The sequence below is a fragment of the Sarcophilus harrisii genome, chromosome 1 (genome assembly GCF_902635505.1).
Source record: "Sarcophilus harrisii chromosome 1, mSarHar1.11, whole genome shotgun sequence".
Taxonomy (NCBI): Eukaryota; Metazoa; Chordata; class Mammalia; order Dasyuromorphia; family Dasyuridae; genus Sarcophilus; species Sarcophilus harrisii.
The window spans coordinates 453,481,117-453,509,037 of NC_045426.1; the positions used below are offsets into that span (position 1 = coordinate 453,481,117).

Sequence of the window (27,921 nt, forward strand, 5' to 3'; positions counted from 1 at the left end):
CTTCCCATAAATTCTCACCTAAAATGCTTCGTGCTTTCCATGATTATCTCTGTACTTAATACTTCTTTTTTTTTTAAATAATTTGTCTTTGATCAACCACCATGACCAATAAGATTATTGTATCTCTAGTCGTGGATAGAATGTCTCCCTTAAATGAAATCTTAGTTTTCATTAGCTTTTTTTTTTCCCCCAAATAAATTGCTTTTTAACCATTTTTATTTATGGAGTAGATTCTTGCACTCATGTATGCAATTCTCATAAAATTTCTCTTTAAGATATTAAGATTTTTTTAAAAGTGCACAAGTACAGATGAGGGTTTGTATAATTAAATAGTATAGTTGCTTATCTGAAAGATAAACTGGTAGATTACAGATTTAGTTGGAGCTGTATTTTGTGACATGACACCTGAAAAAGCTAGTATAGTTTTAGGCATTATGTACAGGATGTGGAAGATGTTAATTCCACCTGCTTGCTGGTCAGATCCCATCAGGAGTGTAGTTAGTTCTGAAGGCTACATTTTGGGAAAATCAGAGAGCATCCCAAGAAGGGTAACCAGGAGATTGAAAGGCCCCTGAGATCTTGAGATTATCATTTGAAAAAATTGAGGATGTTGAGAGCATAATAGCTCTTTTAAAATACTGAATTGCTGCTAAATGGAGAAAGGAGAATAAATTCATATTTCTTGGCCCAAGAATTTAGAACTAAGCAAAATGTGTGAAAGTTACAAAAGCAAATTTAGATCCTGCAGAAGGAAAATCATAACTAACAGCTATCACAAAATAAGAGTGGACTGTTTTGGAAGTGAGTAGATTCTTTCTCACTGGAATTCTTCAAACAAAGCCTTGAGATTGACCTGTCTTGTAAATAAATTTTAATTCTGGATTGATTGGATCAGATGATCTCTGTGGTTTCTTCCATCTCTTGAGATTTGAAGAAAAAGAGGGATTGGAAGACAGCCAATACAATGGCGCAGAGGCCAAAAATAAGAATATCTTGTGTGAGGAAACAATCAAAGCCAGTTTGCCAAGTTGTAGGTGTGATGCCAGTAATATTCATTGATTTTATCCTAGTTCTTTTAGGTAGTAGCAAGATGAAATCTATATTTAAGAAAATTTACTTTGGGACTAGAGGCAAGAAGTAATGTGGGAAAGAAGTGATGAACCCAACTCATTTATTTATAGATGAGGAAATCAAGACCCTGAAAAGTTATATGATTTACCTATCTGTGGTCATGTAGGTAGTAAATAGTAGCCTAGATCTTCTGACTCAAAAAAAATCACCTTTTCATATTTTTTTCATTTGCATTTTGTAGTACAGTTATTGGTGTCTTTTTCCCATTTGCTAGATTTTAAACTTCTTGAGGTCAAGGAGGGTCTTTCTCTTTTAAAATTTTCTTCACTTATATAAGCAAAAGTACCTTCAAAACTTAAGCATTTCTTCTAGATACTCCTATGAAAAACAATTTATTTTGCATTTTTAGTTTATTAAATAAAACATGAATATATGCCTAATTAAAACTCACATACCTTATATTTCCAGTTGCTTTTGGAGTTCATCATAAACATTTTAGAAATTGAGGTCTCCGATACATAATATCACTTTGCTAAATAACTCCCATTTTTGTACTTTTTTAGAGGCTTGACAGTAATGTTTGAAATAATGAAAACATATGGCCACACTTATGAAAAACATTGGTGGCAGGATTTATTTAGAATTGTCTTCAGAATCTTTGACAATATGAAACTACCAGAACAACAAACTGAGGTAAGAGAACAACAGAGTCTTCATGAGGGCTACAGTTAAGAAGCAGTTCTTTATTCTTCTGCAAACAAATTTCCATATGTTGCATTAAACAGTTTGATATGAAAATAAGCCTCAGGCAATCTTCTTACATGCAAGATAGTGTTAGAATGTCTTCATAAACCAGAATGTTATTTGTGGGATAGAACTCTATGAATTAATTGCTTTGGTTTAGTCATTATACAGCTATTGTTGATTTGCTTTTGCTTTTTTTTTTTAATTTTATTCAAATTTGTCACTGTATCTATAAAAGAAGAATAATATATTTCTCTTTAGCTTTAGGTGGTTCCTTATTCTTAAGTGAGTAAGGAACACCGACATTCTTTTAGTTGTTATCTTTTAAATATGTTATTTCATAAGTTTTAAGTTTTTTTCGGAACTTTGTAAAGATATTATGTCTTTTTCCTTTTTACTTATATCATTGTACTAAGGTTCAAACATAAAGGCCATATTTTTGTAAAATGTAAAAATACTATTTTTCTTGCATTTTATCAAAATATAGAAGTTGCTTCTCATTAGTTAGTAGTATATTCTCTTTATCTTTTTTCAGTGATCCCAATCTCAACAAAAAAAAGCCAGTTTTATTTATTTAGAAGCAATATAGTAACCACGTTTCTTTTTACATGAGTTAGATAAATTTATATTTTACCTCTTCTCTTTTTCTTCCCTTTAACTTACCCTTCTGTTTTTTGAATAGTCCATGTGTATGTGCAGAAATTATAAAATTACATCCTTATAATTAGTGAAAAAAAGTAGTAGATTGTTTAATCTGTTCTAGCCACAGAATATAGAACATTTTTATTTATAAAATAAATAATGCTAGCATGAAAAAAGTGAATTAGAATAGTTAGAAGCCCAGGGGTGGGATCCTTTGATAAGGTATAGCAAAATGTGTTTAATTTTTTTTTTTTTAATTTTAGCAATTCATTTGTCTTTTTATTCTCTTTACTGCCAGAAAGCTGAATGGATGACAACTACTTGCAATCATGCACTTTATGCAATCTGTGACGTATTCACCCAATATTTAGAAGTACTAAGTGATGTCCTTTTGGATGACATATTTGCACAGCTGTACTGGTGTGTGCAGCAAGGTAGATTTGCACCAGACTTTATTAATGCAAAAATGTTACTATGTTGATTTCAAATAAATAAATGATTGTTTTCTTTTCTAGACAATGAACAGTTAGCACGGTCTGGTACAAACTGTTTAGAAAATGTCGTCATTCTGAATGGTGAGAAATTTACTCTAGAAATTTGGGATAAAACTTGCAGCTGCACCCTGGATATCTTCAAAACTACAATTCCACACGCGTAAGAAGACTTGGTATTAGTTTCATGTATATGTGCATATTTAATGCTGAGCATTGGATTTTATTATATTTAATGGTTTCTTTTTAAGTCATGTCTACACCTACATATTGAAATCCCATCACAAAATGCAGCTTTTTCTAAGTGTCAACTTGTATAAATAATATATATATCAAAACACAACATAAATTCATATTCTAGAAAATGCAATGTTTATTTTTACTGTCCTCTAGTATTCTATAAATTGTCATTACAAATTTCTATAAGGGATCTTACCCTGGAAATTTGTGATTAAATTTGGTTTGGTACTTATGTGGCAAGATTGAAATAGAAGAAGCCAAATGAACAGTCATTTTCAGTATTTCTGGTTTAGAAATAGAATTTAGATTTCCTGACTCAGTGGTTCTGGGACCTGCTATCTTTTTCCCAGAGAATTTTTTTTCCAAATATTTATTTTAGTAAATTAATGTGTAAATTGTAACTTGGAGTATATTTTATTTTTGTTTTGTTTTTAAAGAACACAAATTTTTTTTAATGTTACATAATATTTCCCTGGACTAAATTACTCCCTTACTAAATTTTTCCCTTAGTTACATTTTTAAAAGCTACTGGCATTTTTACAATATACTTCTACAATTTAAGAATAATTTATTAACATTTTTCCCATGGCCTTCATAATTTTATTTGATAATGTAACAAGTCTCATAAATTAAGAATGGTTTTTGGAGCCTGTGGCTCAATGAATTAGGAATTTTTCATTTGATAATGTTCTAGGAAATTAGAATTTTTAACATCACTAATGATTTTAGAAGTCATTTAATTCACATATATCTATAAAGGGATAAGTACCAGACACAGAGTTATCAAAACAACCTTCTCTTTGCAGTAGTTCTTACCTTGTAAAATGAGAATTCTCATCCAAAATCTCATGAGGAAAATCACTTTTTATAAAATAGTTTTTTTTAATGTAGTGGAAATAATGCTGAATTTGGTTCACAGGACCTGTGTTTGGATCTAGACTCTCCTACTTAGTATTTGTATGACGTTGGATCAACCACTAATCTTGTATATAATTAGGTCCTTAAGATTCATTTTGTAAACTTGTGGTTTGAGGAGGAGGCAAAAAAAGCACAATTAACTTTTGGACAAAAGTCACAACCTTTTAAGAGCGCACATTTCTTTAATAATTTCATATATGGTGATTTGAGGAGTACTTTTAAGTTATTTCCTTTCAGTGATTATATAAAAAACAAGGCTTTTTACTCAGCAAATTTCTCCCACATCTTCTTTCTAAGGTAATTTTTAAAAATCTAAAGTAACATTCATCAATTATTTTTAGTTTTATTATATTAGAGAAGTACTAGTAAAATAGTAGTTTCTTAAATTGACTTGTATGATTATAATGTTTTTATGTAAAATACATGCATCTTTGCAAAAAGAAACAATTTTTAAAAGCATATATTAAATAGAATACATGAATATTGAAAATGTATCCTTATGGCATTTGGGTATAATAGAAAATAAGTTCTAGTTGCAGTTCTACCTTTGGACAAGTCACTTAGTTTTTCTAGGCTCTAGTTTTCTGATCTATGAAACAGTATTAAATGTTGCTTAAAGCCCTTTCCACTTAGTGTAATTTTGTGACTTCTATCCATTATTTCCAGTACAGTAGAAAGATCAATGTCAAAAATATTCTATATATATACTGCTATACAAGGTGATTGTGTATATATATATTCATTGTGTTGAATCTAGCACAAAATTCAACCTTTTTGTTGGTCATTCTTTGAAAGTTTTATGACAAAAACTAGCCATGGTATTAAGTACTGGAATTAGAATAGCATTGGAGAAAATAAATTTAAAATAATTAAATTGCTAGAAGGGGAAAAAAAGTAAGTTATATACACATCACAACCTATTATCAGGGTTGATTTTTCTCATATAAGTTATTATATAAAAAAGTTATATGAGAAAAATCAACCATTTTAAGGTGTTCAACTTTACCAAAAGTGATGTATTACTTATAATATTATTATTTATGTATATTCCTATTATTCCTGGTAGAGCTGAGACATTAAGTTTAAGTAAAGCTGCTTTTTTATACTTTAGAGCAGAGCTTCTTAAACTTTTTCCACTTAGAACCCTTTTTCACCCAAGAAATTTTTATGTGATCCTGGGCATATAGTTATATAAAATGGGTATACAAATCAAACATTTACTGCTAACAAATCATAATTTTGTGACACCCCCCCCACATTCAGTTATAAAACCCCATATGGGTTGTGACCCCACAGTTTAAGAAGTTGGGCTTTAGAAAACATAAGGGATATTAAATAGGGGGCTTTTCCCACTAAGTTTTCTGATAAAGTATATCTGAAATAATAATCCCAAATGTTCAATTGATATCTTCCCAGAAACAAGAGTTTTTAAAAGAATTATATCTTATTTATTAAAAAAAAAAATTGAGACAAGCATTATACATATGAAGTCATGCAAAATTATATTAGCCATGCTGTTTTGTTTTTAAACAAGAAAAATAAAGTGGAAAAACTATGTTTCAGTCTGCACTCAGCATCAATTCTCTCTGGATATATATAGCATTTTTCTTTATGAGTCATTTGGAATTATCTTGGATTATTGTACTGATTAAAGTCTTTCACTAAGTCACCAAGTTCAGCTAAGTTTTTCACAGTTAATTTTCCTTATTGTAGTTAGCATATAGATTGTTTTCCTGGTTCTGCTCAATTCACATTGCATTTGCTCATGTAAGTCTTCCCACATTTTTTATGAACCATCCCTTTTGTCATTTCTTATATAGCACAATAGTATTTCATCACAGTCACATAATACAGCTTGTTCAAATATTTCAAATCTGATGGGCATCCCTTCAATTTCCATTTCTTTGCCACCATAAAAAGAGTTTCTATAAATATTTTGTGTATGTACATCTTTTTCTTTTTTCTTTGCTCTCTTTGAGATATAGACTCAGCAGTGTCATTTCTGGGTCAAAAGATAGACACAACTTTATAAACAGTTTATTTCCAGCCTGTCATTTTCTTTCTTTTTTTTTTTTTTTTTTTTTTTTTTTTTTTTTTTTTTTTTTTTTTTTTTTTTTTTTTTTTTTTTTTTTTTTTTTTTTTTTTTTTTTTGTCATCTTAGTCTGATAGGTTATAAGGTAATTCCTAAGAGTTGTTTTAATTTGCCTTTCTCTAATTAATAGTGATTTAGAGCATTTTTGTCTTTGATGGTTTCGATTTCTTTTTCTGAAAACTCTACTCATACTTTGACCCTTTATCAATTGGAGAATGACTTATTTTTATAAATTTGACTTAATTCCTTATCTGTTTGAAAAGTGAGGTCTTTATCAGAGAAATTTGTAAAAAAGAAAAAGAAATTTTTTTAAATCCCAGTTTCCTTCTTTCCTCCTAATTTTGTCTGAATTGGTTTTGTTTAGTGCAAAACCTCTTTAATTTCATATAGTCAAAATCATTCATTTTGCCTCTTGTCATCCTTTTTATCTATGATTTGGTCATAAAGTTTTCCCTTATATAGAGATCTGACAGGTATATTTTTCCATACTCCTCTAATTTGCTTATGATATCCCCTTTTATGTCTAAATCATATGCTCATTTTGACCTTATTTTTGAAATATAGTGTGAGATTTGGGTCTATGCAGATTCAGTATTGCATTGACTTTCTTTGGTAGAACTTCTAACAGAAGAACCCCTGACAAATAAAGTAAAATCATCTATTTAAATCCTTTTGTTTCTGACGCTGTGAAGGTAAACTAACCGTAAGCTGTCTGTATCCCTAATATACTTTGTTTTTGGTGACATTGTAGTCTTGGGGGAGACAGAGTAGTTTTCTTATCCATTTTAAAAAGAATTCTGTGTTACATAATTTCTTATGATCTCTGTTACAGATTTCCTAAAAGTTACATCCTGGAGTAGGTGCCTTAACACATTGCAGTTCCTGGCCTTTAGAGATGACTTCATACGTTTTCAAATAATAATTTGGTCTCAGATATTTAGAGTACTAAGAAACTTCCTCTCAGACCAGGCCTTATTGTGCAGTTAATTCTGACTTTGTACTCTCAAAATTGTTTGAATTGGTCTGGGATCTTCACTACCATTCTACCAAATACCGGGACTTCCCTGACATGACTTGGCATTAGGCTGCCTACACAATCATGTTTTGAAGTCTTACATTGAAAAAAATTTTTTTCACATTATTTAATGATTTATTTGCTAAACTATCATTATGTCCTCATCATGACAAGGGGATGGCCCTGGGTTTTCAAAGGTAGCGTCTGATAGAAAAAACCTATAGCAAATGCTATATCACACTGGAAAGTCTTCAAGGATTAGCAAAGTGTATGTCTGATACATATAATCTAGTTCAGTTTAGAAGATTAATATGCTAGTTACAGGGCAAGGCATTTTCTTTTGACCATAGCAATTCTAGAAGAACAAATTCTGAGTCAAAGAAAGATTATAGTCTCTCTGGAGGGGAAATTCATTTTGAATCAATTACAGATCCTTGACTTGCAAAAGTAATACTTGTATTAGTTTAAAAGTTTATCTTTGGGGGGAATTTTTTTATTCTAGAAATAAGATGATGTTCAGTTGATTTTTAGGGGGAAAAAATGTCCTGAAGAATTACCAATTAAGTATTTCCTTAAAAATGCCTGGCAATAGCATAACTAGTATAGATTATCATTTTTAAAATGAAAGCCATAGGGTTTTTTTTTAATCTATTTCAATGCCTATATGATTTGTCACATCTCATGGTGTATATATTTCTGGTATTTTGAAGGCTCTTGACTTGGCGACCTACTAGTGGAGAAACTGCTCCAGCATCTCCATCTGCTGTGAGTGAAAAACAATTGGTAAGTTTTATTTCACAAAATACATCTGTTGGTCATGATTTTTTACTTCATTTAGTATGCCAAATCATAACTTTGTAAATTTTTATATGTAGGATGTTTGCTCCCTCAAAGTGCAAAACCATTTTGTGTTCTTATTCTCTTTTATTGCTGAGTATCAAGATTACAGCTTGTCACTTGTACTAATCTCCCATCTCTATTTTTCTTTATTGTTCATTCTATTCTTTAATCAGAAGTAACTAGATTTTTTTTTAGATAATATTCACTCTTTTCTTTCCCCTTTGTGTCCATTCTGGTTGGGCGCACCCAAAGGCCTCTTCTTCATTACTGAACATTTCTGTGATGTGAATATTGCCAGGTCAGGATAGGATCAGTGCCTGCCTAACTATTCTAGGAAGCTAGTTGTCAGCAGGATAGTAGACAAAATATTAGAGTGAGAGAACCTGTATTTGAATCCAGATTCTTCTATTTAACCTCTGTAACCTTGAATAAATCATTCTTCTCTCTGAATCTCAATTTCCTCATTTGTAAAATCAATGTAAAGAACCCTTCAAACTCTAAATCTTGTAATTCATCTAACCAAAAAAAACCAGTTTTATACAAGAGTCAAATTCTAACTATGGTGTATATGTAAGAATTTAAATCTTTTATCTTAATTGAGTAAAATATTTCTTTTGAAAATACTTTTCAAATCTCAAAATCAGTCCTTAACTTACTAAGTGCTTGCTATGTACTTAACATTAGACCTATAGCTGCAGTAGACTTAGAGTTCAAATTGAGCTATAAACACAAGTTATGGGACACTGTGTTTGTCACTTAACTGCTCTGAACCTTGTGATGATGATAATAACAGCATCTATTTCTCAAGATTGTTGTATGAGAATAGAGATAAAAGAACATTTATAAAGCCTTTGCAAGCCTAAAAGTGCTATATAAGTGCTACCTATTATTGTTGTCTTAATTGTTAATTATTATTATTATCATTATCATTACAGTGCTAGGCACCATATTAAGCATTAGAAATAGGAGTACAAAAAATAAAACAATGCCTGTTTAGATTAAATTAATTAACCTAGTCATTTCTGATTATATGGTTCTAAAATAAGAGAAATTTAAGGGTGTGTAGAAAGATAGTAAATACTTATTTCATTTTATAATGATTGTTTCTACTTGGGTGTTCCAAAATTTAAATTTTAATTGGAAAGGTAAATTTTCAGCCATTAATGTATGTTATCTATGTAAGTCTTCAATCAGCAAGTTTCGTTAAGCTCCTACCATGGGTCAGGAACTGTGCTAACTTCTGGGGATTTGAATATAAAGAATAATCATTCCCATTTGTATTAGATAAATTAATCTAAATGTACCTGATTATATAGTTCTAAAGTAATAGAAAGCATTGAGCCTAGATATATTGACTTTTTACTTAAAATGGTTATTTCTGTAAGAGTGTTCAAAAATTTAAATTTCTTCCAAAAAGTAAAATTTTAGACTTTAAGTAAATTGTCAACCTAGTCACTTAGCTATCTATCAGCCACTAAGCATTTTCTTAAACTTCTACATGCCATGCACTGTGCTAACTAGCTATACAAGAATGAAAAAGTCTTTGTCTTCAAGGAGTTTTGATTCAGCTGGGGATAAACCACATGGCCACATCGAAGTTTTAGTATTCAGTTAAATCAGTTATTGAATGAATCAACCTGCCATTTTTAAAATAACTAATATCTCAAATCAGACAATTAATGGTATTGTACACAAGAGCAAACAGCCTACTTAATCCACTTAGGAAAAAATACAAAACTTCCAGCTATTAGATGAAAGGGAATGAAATGGTGGCTATCCAGAATATATATCAGGATTGGCTGAAGAGACTGCATTTTATAAGTTTTTCTTTACAAATTAATTTGTTTGATTTTTTTCCCCTCATTTGACACCTATAAAGACTTAGTATTTAATTTTTTAGAGCCTGATTGTTTGTTTATATCATCATTTATGAGTACTTTAAGGTTTGCAAAGTGCTTTAACATAATTATCTCACTTACCCTCATAATAACCCTAGAAGGTAGATGCTATTATTATCCTCATTTTATTGATGATTAATTGAAGCAGACAATCACTTATTTAGAATTACACAAATAATAAAGGTCTGAGGCTGAATTTGAACTCGGGTCTTTCTGACTCAAGACCCAACACAGCATCCACCTAGTTCCCTCACATAGGCCTTTTTCTAGCATATTGATCATGTTCCTACTAGTTGAAACCATCAGAAAAGCATCCTCTGTCAGTAAAATGAGTCATTTTGCTAAATTTTTGTGCATCTGATGGAGACCAAAGTAAAAGTAAAATCAAAAATAAAGAAGTATTTGTACCAAAAGAGAAAATGAATTGGAAATTTGTTGGAAGAACGTGAAGAAGAATTTCTCAAGAATTAATTAAATTTGAATAAATCTAGGTCTAGAGTCTATATACTACAATTCATTCAAATAGAAGACAACCTAAAAATTGTACAAATTTGACTGTGGAACTTTTTTTGAACAGTAGCTTCACTTTTGTGAGTACTTTGTTTTATTGCTTTATGATATTCAAAGTAACACCTATTCCCTGAGCACAAAACAAATAATGGCTATTGTAAATTGAGTAATGACAAAATATACCATAGATACGAATATTTTTCTTTAAGTGGTCAGATTGTCATGTTTTGTTTTTTTAAGTTGCTTTCTTATCAGACATAGAAGTTACCCTTGTGTTTATCCTAAACTAGGATCAGTGTAGGGGTTGTACCACCCACCAGAGGGATTAATAAATGTCTGTGTGCTAAAAACCCATAAAAACAGTGAAATTGTAATGCCTGAGAAACTGAGGTGAGATAGAGGTTAGAGAGTTATAATTAATTTATTGGAGAGTAAGTCAGTTGACTGGATCAGATTCTCATCTCCAAGTATTCAGTAAATTCTTTATAGGGAGACAGAAACAATGGCATAATGGGAGCAGATGGGGATGACATAATGAGGAGGCACCAGAGATAGGAAGGTTATCTGATACTCTGATGGGGAAAGGTATCTGATATCCTAATAGATTGGGATGAGGAGCAGCATCTGATATTCTAAAATATAAGATTCTTTTATCCTTATCAATTATTCTGATGATCAAAAGGCCTGAGGTTTGGGGCAGAATAACTGAGGTAGGGCAGTTCAAGGAGACTGTGGCATTACAAAATAACTTCTAAACTATAGAACTGATGTGCCTCTTAGTAAAAATAATCTTGTCTGTGAAAGTTATTTCAGTGCTCTTAAATGTACTTTGTATTTCATTTAGGATACAATATCTCAGAAATCGGTGGATATACATGATTCTCTCCAACCAAGATCTACAGACAACAGATATCCTATACAGTCCCCTGGGGGGTCTGTTGTGAATGAGGAAATCAACAAAACAAAGCTCTCAGCAAGTAAGTTAGTGTCATCTTCCCACATGTAAAAATTGCTAAATAATACAGTTTAAGAAAGTAAAATTTTTCTTAATTAGAATAAAATTTATTCTTTTTTTTTGATAGCAGTTGTAATCTATACACTGCATGACATGACATTTTATCATTTGTTTTACTGTTCATTCAAATTAGCAATTTCTGTTGAATTATTAGAGGTAACACAGCAGACTAGAATGCACTCTGCATCTGGATTTAGGAAGTCCTAAGGTCAAATCCCATACTCATTTACTGTGTGACCCTGAAGAAGTCAGTCAACCGCTTGATGCCTCAGTTCCCTCATCTGTAAAATTAAGGAGTTGGATTAAGTGACCCCTAAAATTCCATCCAAACCTAAGATTATGATCTTGTGAATATGCTGTGTTGTGCATGGCAGCATGAAAAGCAAGGATTTCGTAAAATGTTTCATTTATAATTTGGCACTCAGAATTAAACACAATTTTCTACATATCATCTAAATAGAACTTAATATATTTGGGATTATTACTCAGGAAATTATTGACACAGAAAAGGATTGAATAGTTCAATATGTGTGATCTAATATGAATGTATTTAAAAGCCTGTATTTGAAAAACAACATAACTGAGTTGGGCAGAGGAGAGTATTTGAAGTTCAAGAACCTGAACCTTAGCTTTTCCACTTAATACCTGTGTGATCATTGGCAGTTCATTTAAGTTCTTGGCTATTAAGGAAAGAAGAGTCTGATCTTTCCCTGTTCACCTCTCTTTCCCCTCCAGGCCCTGTACTTTTCTGTTTTGTGAATATCTGGGAATTTTTTTTTCCCCCTTCATATTTCTTTGATGGTGGGAAAAGCTCAGTCTCAAGTAAAAGTTGGCAAATGCCTAGAAAATTATGATAAAGAATTAGGTACTTCAAGCATAGATGATAATCCAAGCTGAATGGAAACCTTTCTCCATTGACATTTATAGTTCAAACATATATTTCTCTACTCCCCACGAAAGGGAGCACTCTTATGTGCTTTTGTCCTGCTCTGTTTATGAGTGATAGATAGCAGATAGCAAGAGCATCTTTGGCCCTTACTCAGAAGTTCCCATAGAAGCTCATTTGAAGGTATGCTTAGTGCCCTTTTCCCTAAAGGGTTTGTGTTGTTCCTCGCATAAAATTTATAATTAAAATTGTGAGTATTCCTACCATATATTTATTGAAAATAAAAGTTTGAAAAATTTCTGATATGGAACATATCAATATTGCCCCTTTTTTGGGGTGGAGGTAGTATGACTTTTTGTTACTAAGAACTGGAATTCTATAATGTTCTATAATACAATGCTTTTTAAAAGAGCTGTGATTTTATTATGTAAGTAAATCCTCCACCAGCATAAGTGGTGCATATTTTAGTAGATAATCATATAGCAGTGCAAAAAAAGTCATCACTTACTTGGAGGCTCTTTTTTTATGATGAATGTTCTTGATTTTAACTAAGCTAGTCCTCATGCAAGATTTTGCACTATTAACATAGCTTTTGAAAGCCCAAGAATACCTTATACCTATAATGAGACAATTAAGTAAGCTTTTAGAGGAGAGTAGTTTGTTTTGTTTTTGAAATAGTGAATTCACATAATATTCTATTCAAGATTTTAATTATTTGATCATTGACTTGATCAGTCATATTTTTAGTTGGACTGTCTCCTGTTATAAACTTTTTAAAATGACAGTCTGTTTGTTCTTGGTCTACTTAACTAATCATTCAATCTCTTTAGGTCCCACTTTAACAAATAATATGCAGTTTTTTATGTATTAGCACCATAGTTTCTTTATTATTCCATGGCTACATTTTTCTTATGTTATAGAAATACTTTTTCTTGTATTTTTACACTCTGGAAGACTTAAAAGTAGCTGAAAGTAATTGTTTCTGCATGGGTCATGGGTTTTCCTTTATAGAATTTCCAGAACAGAAATTGTTTGCTGCCCTATTGATTAAATGTGTTGTACAGCTTGAACTCATCCAAACTATAGACAACATCGTATTTTTCCCAGCAACTAGTAAAAAAGAAGATGCAGAAAATCTTGCAGCAGCACAGGTAACTGGAAGTATGAAAGCTTTCATCTTTACCTCCTTGCTAATATTTTGAAGAGTTATCTACATACATGATGTTAATATGTACATTTTGTTAATCAGCAAGCATTTTATTAAGCACTTAACAATAAATGCTGAAGATACAAAGAAAAACCAAAAAAGCCACAGTCATCAAGGAGCTCATATTCTAATGGGGAGAGAGCATGGAAATAACTGTAATACAAAATTCATACAAAATAAATTGGGGGGTAATCTCAAAAAGAAGGAAATGGAGCTGGGAAAGGCCTCTTGCAGAAAACTTGGATTGGAAGTTTAGAAGATATTTTAAGAAATTATGATTTTATTTAAGATATTTATAATTTATTTTTTTAAGAAATTATGATTAACTACAAATCAGTATCACTTTTGAAATTTGAGCTTCCCCATCACCAACCACCTTTTGGATGTCTTAAACATGTGTGTTTACTATACTATACTATAGTGTACTATAAAACTTCCAAAACCAAATTCATTACCTTTTACCTAGTTCCTCCTTCCCCCTTTTCTCCTCCTTCCCTTATATTGTACCACTGGAATGATCCCAATTACCTAGGCTTACAATCCAGTATTATTCTCAACTCTTCACTTGTGCTTACCTCATATATGTAGTCTTTTCATTTCTGCCTTCCCACATCTCTCTTGTAGATCTCTTTCTCTTTACTCCCACATCCAGTACCCTGTTACAGTTCTTTATCACCTTTCAGCCTGTGCTCCCAGGACATCAGCTAATGCCATGAGTATTACTAGCAAGCAAAACTAGCACCAGAGCCTCAAGGTCCAGTGACAAGATAGAGATCTGGATGACTGAGGATGGCTTTTGATGCATGAGAGTCCATTTTACCTCCATAATAAATATAAAACGTTCTATTTTGCATTTAAAACCCTTCATAGCTTTGGATTTTCCTACCTTTACAGTCTTCATTACTACCCTTCATGTGGTCTATGATGCACTTTAGACTGACCTATCTGTATTCTTTGCACAGGAAATTCTATATTCAGACTTAGTGCCTTTTCACTGATTATCCTTCAATCTCTGGATTCTTTTTTACCCCGATTCTTTGTTTCTCTGACTTCCTGGTAGACCTAGACTTAAACAAAGACAGAGACATAAATACATACACACACACACACACACACACACACATACACACGCGTACATCCATATGCTACTGCATTTGCTCTGAGATTATCTCTTACTTGCACTATTATATCGTTTGTACTTATATATGTGTGTCATTTTTATTTTTGCTCTTCTTTGTATCTGTAGTACTTAATAGTATCTAATATGTAAGAAATGATTATTAATAAATGCTTGTTGACTGACTGAGAAGTATATATATATATATATATATATATATATATATATATATATATATATGACTTCAGTTAGATTTTTAAGAGACTAAAATCTCTCCTGTGATTAGTTTAATTTCTTTTAAGTTGATTACTGCTTTTCATAGTAACCAAAGAACCTACTAATTTCAAATTCTTACCGAATATCTTTTATAGGTTAAAACATGATGTAATAGTGTAAGATAATTGCTTCTCCTTTACCAGTGTAAATCTTTTTTATCCAGATTCCAGGATAATGTGTATATTTTGTTTCTTTAAAGTAATAACAAAGCAATAAAAAATGGCATGCATTTTTAATTGATAAAAATTTTCTGTACATTGGAAGAGATATTAAAAATAGTATAAAATAGTAAAAACATTAAGAATGAGTTCAAATTTTACTGATGAATTTTTTTGTTTTGTTATTGTTTTGGTCTTTGAAAGAGAGATGCAGTGGACTTTGATGTTAGAGTTGATACTCAAGATCAAGGAATGTACCGCTTTTTAACTTCACAACAACTTTTTAAGTTACTGGACTGTTTGTTAGAATCCCATAGATTTGCCAAAGCATTTAATTCAAACAATGAACAGAGGACTGCTCTTTGGAAAGCAGGTAGGTTCTTGAAGCTTTCTCACAATAATTTTGAAAGATTATATCATTATTTCTTATACTTGCTTCCATATTGATATTAATATTAATTAGTGTTAGTTGGGGTCCAGAAAAAGGAATGGATGCCTTTTTTTTCTTTTGATCCCTTAATACATGTATTTAAACATATTTGCCAGTATGCTAATGTGCTATATTGCTGTCACTGTTTTGTTATATTTTCATTTGATGAAAAATCCCTTTAAAAAGCAACTTTTATATTAATGAATTCAACTGACAGGTAAATTACTTTTCATTTCTTTGGACAAATCATTTAAATCTTTCTGAATTTCACATTCTCCTTCTGTAAAATGAAGGAGTTGGGCTTTAAGGTACCTTTGGACTCTACACTTGTTATCCTGCAATCGACTGCTACGCATTAAATATCCTGTTATGGGAAGATAACTATATGATAGACTTGGAAATACCTACTTTTAGCTCCTTAAAGACAGGATTATATTGTTATTTTGTCTTATGGTCTTGTCACATTCTATGATGAAACAGTTATTTCTAAAATTATTTTCTAAATAGAAATTATACCTCTTTTTTTAAAACTAAGAATATCATTCTATGAAAGCTTATCTTTTTTGAGAGATATAAGAAATTCCTTTTTTAGATTTCTTTAAAAATACCAAATTTTGGTTTCTCTCAGCTTTATCTCCCTATCCTTCCTCAAATGCTTATCAGATGCACAGATAACCCAACTGGATCACAGTAGCATCTGCTGTTAGACAGTAATTTTATATATAACATACACATCACGTGTGTGCTATTATACAAGAGGCTAAGCCATCTATATGCAAGGCACGAATTTGGCACTGAAGATATTAATACAAGAGGATGAAGCGATGCCTAGGCTAAAGAAGCTTCTATTCTGTTGGATAAAACAAAATATAGACACATGTACACATAACCATATTCACATGCACGTGTATACAGAATAATTATATACAGAATAACAAAATAACTATAAAATTAAGCAGGTATTACTGAATAGTTGAGAAAATCAGGAAAGGCTTCATACAGAGGATAGAAAAGAATGGTTTCCAGGAGCCAAAAATGAGTTCTTTTTCATAAATGTTGAATTTGAGATATCTCTGGCACATCCACTTTGAAATGTCCTATAGGCTACTGGTGGTGATATAGGACAAGAACATGGGGAGAGATTGCATTTAGATACAAAAGACTGAATCATTTGCATAGACATTTAAGCCCATGGAAGCTGATAGTACAGTCAGTGACAAAGTGGCTAAGGGAGAAAGAAAAGAGATTTTTGACAAAAAGCCATGAACATCAACATACATATGTATGATGAACAAAGGTAATTAAAAAAGAAGCAATCAGACTGTTTGGAGGAGAATCAGGAGAGATTAATGTTCACCAAAACTTGAGAGAAAAGAAGTATCCAGAAGGGAGAGTGTGATCAGTAATGTTAAATGAGGCAGATCAAAGAGGATGAGAACTGAGAAATACCATCAGATTTGCAAATCAAAATATCTTTGATAATATTGGAGACAAAACTTTCCTTTTCATCAAAAAAAAAAAAAAAGGTTAAGAAGTGAATAAAGAGAGCACTGAAAGCAATACATATAGACTAATTTTCCTAGGAATCTGAGAAATAAAGGATAGATATGATGAAAGCTTGATTGGGTAAGGATCTTGATAGGCTAAAATTGTGAGCTACATCTAACAAGATTAAATTTAATAGAAACAAAAGTAAAATTCAAGTAAATTCAAAAAGATTGTATGAATACAGGTTGAAGGAAGATATAATATAGCAGCAATTCCTAAATGTTAATCTAGTTGCCAAAAATGTTAATATGATCTTAGATTGCATTAATATAGACCATTTAATCTGTGAAGCATTTGAACTAGAGATGTTTAGCCTAAAGACAAGGCTAAACATCTTTTTAGTCTTTTCTATGTTTTATGTATTTGAAAGAATATCATCTAGAAAGAGAATTAGATTTACTCTGTAGTAGGCTGCATAGGATTTGAACACCTGAAGCTCCAAGAAGGAAGAACTTAAGGCAGATTTATAACAGGGTATAGACTACTTTACAAGTAATGATTTCCTAGTCCCTAACCATGTTCAAGATGAAGTTAAATAAATTGTCATATGTATAGGTAGAATTTTTGATTCAGGGATGTTTTGGTTTGGTTGATTTCTAATATTCCTTTTTTTTTGGAGGCATTTTTTTTTATTATTATGTAGCTTTTAATTTATAAGGTATATGCATGGGTAATTTTTCATCATTGACAGTTGCAAAACCTTTTGTTCCAACTTTTCCCCTCCTTCCCCTCACCTCCCCCCCCCCCCATGGCAGGTTGACCAATACATGTTAAAATATGTTAAAGTATAAGTCAAATACAATATACGCATACATGTCCATATAGTTATTTTGCTGTACAAAAAGAATCAGACTTTGAAATAGTGTACTATTAGCCTGTGAAGGAAATCAAAAATGCAGGCAGACAAAAATAGAGGGATTGGGAATTCTATGTAGTGGTTCATAGTCATCTCCCAGAGTTCTTTCACTGAGTGTAGCTGGTTCAGTTCATTACTGCTCTATTAGAACCGATTTGTTCATCTCATTGTCGAAGAGGGCCACATCCATCAGAATTAATCATCATATAGTATTGTTGTTGAAGTATATAATGGTTTTCTGGTCCTGCTCATTTCACTCAGCATCAGTTCATATAAGTCATTCCAGGCCTTTCTGAAATCATCCTGTTGGTCATTTCTTACTGAGCAATAAAAATCATTCATTATAATATTCATATACCACAATTTATTCAGCCATTCTCCAATTGATGGGCATCCATTCAGTTTCCAGTTTCTGACCACTACAAAGAGACCTGCCACAAACATTTTGGCACATATAGGTCCCTTTCCCTTCTTTAAAATCTCCTTGGGGTATAAGCCCAGTAGAAACACTGCTGGATCAAAGGGTATGCGCACAGTTTGATAACTTTTTGAGCATAGTTCCAAATTGCTCTCCAGAATGGTTGGATGTATTCACAATTCCACCAACAATGTATTAGTGTCCCTGTTTTCCTACATCCTCTCCAACATTCCACATTATTTTTCCCTGTCATTCTAGCCAATCTGACAGGTATGTAGTGGTATCTCAGAGTTGTCTTAATTTGCATTTCTCTGATTAATAATGACTTGGAGCATTTTTTCACATGGCTAGAAATAGTTTCAATTTCTTTGTCTGAGAATTGTCTGTTCATATCCTTTGATATCAATTGAGATCTTTAATATTCTGATTCTAAGACTCTTTGATTCATATGTTATATAGACAAGGGGAGCATCTTGGCTGTCTTCCTAAAAAATTTAGTGAAGTGCCTAACTTATATTCTTTACAAGAGTTACAAAGACAATGGCAGTTCAGTCATCCATTATTTCTCAGACTTATTACTTTATTTTCTCCTATCTCATGCTACTATTCCCTTAGCCTCAATTTCAAAAATATTTGCAGGATTTTTCTATTTTCATAGAAAGGAGAACAATAAAATATTTCATGTTTTACAGCCTGTTTACAAAATCAGACTGTAGAAGTCATCTGCAAATACAATGATGCATAACATTGCCCACCTAATGATGTCTTTAAAATATAAATGTATAGTAAAGTATAAAGTATAAATGAAAAGACTGCAAAGCCAATTCTGAATAACTGAAAAACCTGCATACTCGAGCTTATTCTTTGACAAATTTTGCAGGCATGAATATTCATATCAGGAGCACTGTACAATTTCCCAAAGGCAAGCTGAAATGCTCTTTCTCTTGCCTTTTGCTTCATGGTTTCCCTGAAAGTTCCAGCTAAAATCTCACTTTCATGAGGAACCATTTAATTCCAGTGTTATAGAGTACCTGTCTCATTGGTAACCTTTTTTTCTGTTCCAGTGGCTGAGACTAAGTAGGAACTATTTGCTTTTTTCTGGGAATTCTCCTTCATGTTGCCATGATGTGGTGGGCAGAAACTTCAAAAAAGCCTCATTGCCTAATGGTATTGATGTCCATCTCTATTTTGATAATATAGTGTTGACTACTGGATGAAGCCGTGTTGGAATCTACATCTGATGATTGTTATATGAGTGACCAACAGTGGGAGAACAACCCTAAAAAAATTCAGAGTCCAGTCTCATTTAAATTTGGGGAAGTATACAGGATGGAGAAAGATTGATGGTTCTAGATGAAGTTCAAATGATAAGATAGTGACATTTGTTTTCCCCATGGTGTACAAAGGAAACTAAGAGAGAATCCACATTTACTGAGTTACTCATTATCTCTTTAGAGTGAGAATTAAAACAAACTTTAGGCTCTGTAATATCTAAAATAGCTCATTCAGAAGTTTTTCCCATTGAATTCTTATGCTGTTGTGTTTTGGGGTCTTTTATTTTTGAATGTCTTATGTCCAAAAGGACAAGGTCTAATGGAGTCTTTATTGGATTCCAGAGTATGACAAGATTAAAAGATCATTAAATTTCTAAAGTAGTAAACAAATAAGCTACTCTGTAAACCACTTTTGAAAAGTAGTTACTTGCCTCTGGGATGGATTTGAGAGGATGAAAGGAAGGGAAACTGCTCAGAATTCAAATGTGACCCCCCCCAAAAAAATAGTTTTAAAAAGAAAAGAAGTTGTTTGTCTGTCATTGGACCCCTGGTGCTGGTAAACAAAAGGACACATGGTTTAGAGTTGCCTTTTTTGAGTTGGGTGATGCAAGATGGTTCCTCTAACAAGATAGGGCACAGAACTGGTTCCATTGCTAACGAGATTTTCAAGACTATGCTTTGGGTGTTAGTGCCCACCCTGAATAGCCCTGATGCTTTACCTCCTCCTTTATCCCAATCAGTTCCCAACTTTAAGTATTTCACTCTAAAGGAATGTTATTTTCCTTGGTTCATTAGGAAAGTCATATAGATTGATACTTTGGTAGTTATTAATAAAGAGGATACCCCGGGGAGTACAAGTTTGTTCTTGAATTAGATGAATGGCAAAGGTTCTAAAAGTAACAGAACTGAACAGTTAATCCTTCTTCCTTTGAGGTTAAGACTGATCAAAGAATTAAATTCATGCCTCCTGGCCCATATAGTTTTTTTGTAGAGCATGCCTTGCCCTTAAGAGATACCATACTTATATCCTCTTCTTGTTTCTACTCTCATTCATGATGAAAAGGTTTGAAAGAGCTTCTGTGGTGAATGGGAGATGTGTTCGTTAGAAAGGTGTAAAAAGCTTACTCAGCAACAAGGAGTGTCCAGTTAAGGTTTATTTAACATAAATATGTAGTTTACCCATTCAGGATGTTTGTCTCTACTTCTGTTCAACAACAAATATATAATAACTCAAGGCAGAAAATAGTGAGAGGGAACTCCAGGTGAGACTTGGAAAAATCAGCTCAACTAGCAATAAGACAAAGGGGCAAAGGACGCGAGAGGACGATGTGGAGTTGGGCTGGGGAGTACTGAGGGACTGAAGTTCACTGTGAGCACGGATAACAAGGTTTGGTGAATAGAAAGCAAAGGAGGGGGAGAAAGGCAATAATTGTGATCAAGTAAGGAAATTTCAGAGTTCATAAAGGTGTTGGGGTAATTCAAGCTTCTTAAATTATTTTCCATTTGTGACACTTTTCTGCCCCAGAAAATTCTGCATGACCCCAGGTTTATAGGTATATAAAATAGGTAGACAAATCAAATCTTTACTGATAAGTCATAATTTCGTGACCCCCACATTAAGTTATGTAACCCCATTTTGGGTCACAACCCACAGTTTAAGAAGCTTTGGTACAAGTTAGAAGTGATGACAAAATCCAGAATGTGCCTGAGGTGAGTCATGGGAAATGGTAAAGTGATTTAAAAGTGTTTATAGAAGTATCAGTGTTGCGGTCCTTTAATGTGAGGGAAAGAGTTGAGAAACAGAAAAATTATGAACATCTGAATTCATTAAGAAAGTAAGAAGAGTGTCCTAGATGTGCACAGGCAGTAGCTGCCAGGATTTTGATTATGTTGTAGATACGAATTATGTGAACCTCAAAGAAGATGGTACCAGGGAAAGAACCTGAAAGTGTGGGACAAAGAGTGGTCTAACTCCTGCCATCACCACTTATGAATTGGGAAGAATGAGTGAAATTGCAGCCAGCACTGGAAAGGATAAGCAAGGAATCTGTGTCATCTGGAGGAAGTCAGGGTGCTTAAACATGAAAGAAGGGAGAAAGGAAGAGTTAAGGTGAAATCAAGTTTTCTCTGCCTGTGGAGCAGGCATAGTTATATTATGGTTCTCTGGTGTTTACCTGTGCTAACTTGCCTGAAGTCAGTTATGTTAACTTCATTTTATTGGTGGAATATATTCTGGGAGATTATTGGAACCTTGCCACCAAAGGTATAGGAACAATATTAATCTATATAGGACATGGTTTTACTTTTAAGAAAGCAAGGATTCTATCCTTAAGGCTTAGAGTTCTGACAGAAGTTCTATACTTTTTTGTGACATGGATCTCTTTGACAGTCTAAAATATACAATGTTATTTAATATAATTGATTTCTTTCTCAGGGAGATCTGTGGATGCCAAATTAAGAGCCCTTGTGGTATATAAAAGCCTTGCCTATGGAATCAGGGCTTTGGAGTTTGTAGTAGAATTGTTATATACTGTTGCTAATTGTCATGATGAATGCAAAACTAAAGGAGAAAGAAAAGTAGCATATTATTTTAATGTAATGAATTACGCCCTTTCAAGCTATCTATTTTTATTGTTCTTGAAATTTTTATTATATTCTAATCCCAAACTGAGAAGTATCTGATAGAATAAACATAGTTAGAATACAGATATTAATTTTTGCACTAAATAAAATGATCCAAAAATATTTTCATAAGTTAAAACGTTAGATTGAATGTAATTAGATGAAATGAAATATGGGTAATTTTTACACTTGGGTTAAAAATGGATTTCACAAGTACAAGATTAGAGTGACATGGTTAGAAAACAATTATTTTGAAAAAGATATGTGGATTTTAGTGGACTTTTAAACTCAGTGTCAGCAGGGTGACACCCCAAAAAAGCAACTGAATCTTGGTCTACAATAAGGGACATAGCCCCATGAATATGGAGGTAATAACATTGTATTTTGCTGTGTTTTTCATTAAAGTATTGTATTCAGTTTGGGAGGTATCATAGCTTGAAATATACCTAATTAAGAGAGCAGCCAGAATTATGGAAGGCCTCCTCCAGTTCATTCCCCATGCAGAAAATGAAAATGTTCAGGCCATCTGTAATAGCCATCTTTCTTCAGTTATTTAAGGGCTAGCATATGGAAGAGGAATTAGACTAGTTCCCATTGGTCCCAAAGAACAGAACCAGAAGCTAAGCTTTTGATGTTACAGAAAGGTAGATATAGAAACTAATGTGAGAACTTGACTTTTATGGAAATGTTTTGCATAACTTCATGTGACTTCTTGATTGTGGGTGGGGATAAGAGAGAGAACCTAGAACTCAAAAATTTTAAAAACAAATGTAAAAAAAAATTAATGTAATTGGGGGAAAAATACTAAATAAACAACAAAAAAAAAAAAAACTGTAACAGAGGACAAACTTCTTAATCTTTATTTTAACAAAAGCTATCCAGAATGGAATGGCTTAATTTAGGAGGTATTGATTCCTGCTAATTTGAACATAAACCTGAATGGTGACTTACTGGATATCTTATATCAAGCAACCAAAAACAAAAGAGTTCTCTATCAAGGATCACACAAAATTTAGCAGCTACAATTGTAAAGTAGAGGAGATCTTGCATTATACTGTTCAGACAAAAGTAAAAGCTTACAACCAAAAATAATTTACTCTGCAAAACCCTTAATGAAATAGTGAACCTTGAAGCATTTCTGAAGAAAGAACCAGATCTGTGGAGCTTTGAGATGGAAACACAAGAGTCAAGAGAAAAACTGAAATGGGAAATACATTTGAGCATTTAAGGATATGTCTTGACAAAGTACTTACAGTTTGATTAGAAATAAACATTCCTTCAAAAATCCTATTGTCTTCATATGGTCTTGAATACAGTTAAGACAGACAGAGGATGGTTTTTGTTCTGTTTTGATTGTCTTAAGAGGAAAAAAGAAGGGAATAAGGAAAAGGATGGGAAAGAATTTACTCTCTAATATAGTTAAGATATAGGAAGAAGTGAGTATATAAAGATAGAGGAAAGGGCCAGGGATATAGGATTGTTCATTTGAACAATCTGAAGGTTAAACACAATTATACACTTGTGTATACACACATACACATATCCACAAGCGTTTGGTATAGAAATACCTTCAGTGAAACAGATAAAGATTTGTTGGGGATTGGGAGAAGTGAGGGAGGGTAGAATCTGTGAGTCATTAAGAAGTTAAAACTCCCAAGGATTAGATGATGGATCCTGAAGAAGAGAGTAAAATCATATGATGCTGGTTGGCCAAGGGGATGGAGTATGGGCTTTGTGTGTCTGCTGTTAAGCATACTTCAGTAATCACCTTCTTTGAAAAGAGAGAGGTAGACATCAGAGAGCCAGTAAGGAGGGAAATACACAATTAATGATCATAATTGTGAATGAGGTAAACTTACCCACAAAATGGAAAAGAATATTAAAATAGATTAGAAAGCAGATTCTAACCATAAGGATAGTGCCTAACACAAAGCCAGTACTGAATAATGCTTATCATCAGCCTGAGTCAATAAAAGGAATATCTGTCCTCTATTTCTATGAATCTAAAAACAAATTATTCTGTCTTACAGAAATTCGTTACTAACTTTAGACCTATAAATAAATGAAGCCAAGAGAGAGGCTTTAAAAAAAAAAAAAGATGATCTCTTGAATGATATTTGCCCATTGGAGCCAAGTTAGCACTTAGCAGATTCGCTTTTCTTCTCTTCCATATGTGTTCATTTGTGTCCACCTCCTTGTGTCTCCATCTGGGCATGTTCTGCCATTTCCTTCTGCAGCTAATTTTGTAGATAAGGAACCTGAAACAAATAGGATTAAGTGACTTGTCCAGGATCACACATACATACACTTAGTATTTGGGGCTGGATTTGAACCCAGGAAAATGAGTCTTTCTGACTCCAGGCCCAGCACTCTGTCCACTGTGCCACCTAACTGTTTCTCTAGTATCCATTAAAGTTCTTGGATGTAGTTTGGTGGCACAAAGATGACCTAGGAACCTAAGTTCTGGGATGTACTTCTTTTTGCAAAAGGCAGTGGAATAGGTCCTAGTGATAAACAGATTGTGTCTTTTTCCAAAGGACCAGGTGAACTAAATTTAAGAGAAACTAATCCCAGGTTGCATTTTTCAGCCAGAGCTGAAACCCTTAATACTTGTCTGTCAAGTCACATATATTACTCAAGATATAGACCTCTATCTTCCCTGTCTGTGCTTTTGTCCTGTTTGTCCTCCAATAGCTGATGTGTTTTCCCCTATTCACCTCTATTTTAGAATCCCTTATTCCCTTCTAAACTCATCTTGAATACCACCGTCTGTATAAGACCTTCCTTCTCTTCCTAAATTACTAGTGGCTTCCCTCCTCCAAAGTCACTTTGTATCTGCTTTTTTGTAAGGGTGTGTGGTGTGGGTGTGTGGTGTGTGTGTGTGTGTGTGTGTGTGTGTGTTTGCACATGTGCGCGCTTCTCTCTTTTTTAGAATGTAAGCGCATTAAAATCAGGGATTATTTTTCATTTTTCTTTGTATCTCCATTTGCTAGCCTAGTGCCTAACACAGTCAGTATTGAATAATGCTTGTCATCCATCTTAAGTCAATAAAAGGACTATTTATAATATTCAAACTATGAAAATCTGAGTTATCTTAGGTGCCTTATTTTTCTGCTCCTCTTCCCCCACCCTAAGTTCTGCTTTTTAGCCAATGTTCATCTTAATTGGTAATGCCATATTTTGAAAGATGCTTTAACATCTTGGGAGTGGTAAAGGACATTCCTGGAAGCAATCTTAGTAATTAGTTAAATAGAAGTGGAAATGACCCTCAATCATTCTTGAGCCATTTTGGCATTTAAAAGTGGTTTAAAATTATGTGGTAGAATTTCATTTGGTAACACAGAATAAAATGAAAAAGCAATGCTGAGGCCAGGTGGCCTGAGAAGTACCTGCCTGGGGGAGACAACTCTTTGCCGTACCTTTCCACTGTTCCTATGCATTTGGGAGCTGTCAGTCTGTCCATTTTTAGTACACTTGAAAGCTTGTGCCTTTCTATTCTCCAGTCAAAACTTGCTGGGCCTAAAGTAGCTCTGAGCTTTGAAATTGATCTGTAGTAACAAGTGAATGAAAATCTTCCTGGTAAAGTTAGTTGACACTTGACAATCTTTCCTTTCCTGTAGGTTTCAAAGGGAAATCTAAACCCAATCTTCTCAAACAAGAGACTAGTAGTCTAGCATGTGGATTACGAATTCTTTTCCGAATGTACATGGACGAGAGCCGAACTAGTGCATGGGAAGAAGTCCAGCAGAGGCTCTTAAAGTAAGACTGATTAATAATTATGATTCTTCTAATTTCCTCAGAAATATAGTAGACATAAAAATCACTTTTAAAATATCTAATGATTACATTTTACAATAATTTTTTTTCCTTCCATCTCCAGGGAAATAGGTTTTATGATGAAAACCTGATTAATTTTCATTTAGGAAAAATGTTTAATTATTTCACTACTTATCTTCAATGAAACTTAAAAGTCTTCACCCCAAAATTTTAAATTCAGTCCAGATCTGAAAGGTTTTATCTTAAAACAATATTTTATATTAAAAACTTTGCATTGGTTTTAGAGTCTATACTTGTAGGAAGAATGCTTTTATTATTTAAATAAACCAAAGGAAATAACGGCAGATTTTAAAGTCAGAAACCCCCTTGGAATTTACTTAGAAGTTGCTTAATGAATTGTAATAATTGTATAACAGATTTTTCCCTGTTTTTCATCTTGAATTGAAAAATTTCCAAATTTAGAATTGAACTTGATATAGTGAGCCTTTCAGGATGAATTAGTGCTGTTTCCCTAAGTTCCTATAAGTTTTCCCCTTAAATTTAAAGGAATTGATCAGGTTCTCTTTATTTTAGTTCTTACATGTGGCAACAAATGCCTCTCAGAGCAAATGACCTTACAATAAATCTATGTTCAGGATAGAAAAGAGAGACAACCATGCTCAAAGTCTAGCTATTCAAATAAAATTTATTAAAGGAAATTCTTTACAGCTGAGGATTTGGAAGCTAGAAGGCATAGATAGAAGAAGGCGGCAAAATGTTCCAAGTCCTCATCTATATATATATATATATATATATATATATATATAATATATATTTTTTAAATTTTTGGGACTTGGTTTGTTTTTTTGGTGGTGGGGGCGGGGAGTAAGGTAGGTTTGTTTGTTTGTTTCCCAAGGCAATTGGAGTTAAGTGATTTGCCCAGGTTCACCCAGAGAAGTTTAAGTTTTCAAATTAGGTCATCCTGACTTCAGGGCCCCTCCTTTATCTACTCTCATCTAGCTGCCCCCAGCATAAATTTGATTAGCTAGAGGAATGGCAAGTCCAAAGATAATGTTATCTCTTAAATGTTCTTTTGTCTAGAGGAAAATTCCCTTCACTTTTCCTTGGTTAAATTAGGGTGAGGGATAGTGTAAAGGTCATTTCTCCTATTCCTGCTCAAGATTCATTCAGAGGACTAGTCCTTTATGTGTAATCCTGAGTACATGAGCTTGTTTGGCTCCAATGGGACCCATGACTTTGGAGATGATCAGACATCTTCTTGGGTAGATAAAGGGGTATAATTTAAATACGATTAACTCTAGTGTGGACATAAGTCTCTAATCCGAAAATAAGCATGTTACTCCCTTGTTCAATAAACTCCATCGACTCCATATTTTATTACCTCTAGAATTTAAAGTATTGCTTCTCTTGTGGGGCTCTTCCAAATCTACTGCCAGCCTACCAGGCTCCTGACACAGTATCCTTGTTAATGCTTTTTTTGGTCCAGCTAAAGTAACCATCTTGGTGTTTCTCCCATGTCACATTGGTTCCCGTTCCTTTGCATTGGGGGTCCCTCATTGCTAAGAGTTAGAATGTCCAAACACTCCTCATCTCTACTTAATGGAGGTCTCAATGCTCTACTCCAAAGACCACTTCTCTTCTATGAAACCTGAGATGAGCAACATCCTCACTTTTGGGGGCCCTCCCCTGCCCAAAAAATGTCATTTTGTCAGTCCTTCCCCCTAGTGTTTAGCACAATATTGGATGGGTGCTTAATAAATGATTGTGGATTGTCAGACCTTTAAAATTCCATGGAAATTGTCTTTAAATTGCTCAGACTGCTCTCCTTAGCTTCAATTTCAATATTCTACTTTTATTTTAAACTGAAATTTCATTG

At 33.0% G+C, this 27,921-nt stretch overlaps 1 protein-coding gene across 1 annotated transcript in view; it reads left to right on the forward strand.

The window, feature by feature from the left end:
* ARFGEF1 (ADP ribosylation factor guanine nucleotide exchange factor 1) overlaps positions 1-27,921 on the forward strand; it is a 147,325-nt gene that overhangs the window by 115,573 nt on the left and 3,831 nt on the right. The window contains exons 30-37 of the mRNA XM_031946292.1: positions 1,635-1,764; positions 2,756-2,891; positions 2,973-3,111; positions 7,924-7,996; positions 11,306-11,438; positions 13,374-13,513; positions 15,325-15,493; positions 25,889-26,027. Coding sequence (XP_031802152.1) covers positions 1,635-1,764; positions 2,756-2,891; positions 2,973-3,111; positions 7,924-7,996; positions 11,306-11,438; positions 13,374-13,513; positions 15,325-15,493; positions 25,889-26,027 — 1,059 coding nt within the window. The remainder of the gene's footprint in view (positions 1-1,634; positions 1,765-2,755; positions 2,892-2,972; positions 3,112-7,923; positions 7,997-11,305; positions 11,439-13,373; positions 13,514-15,324; positions 15,494-25,888; positions 26,028-27,921) is intronic.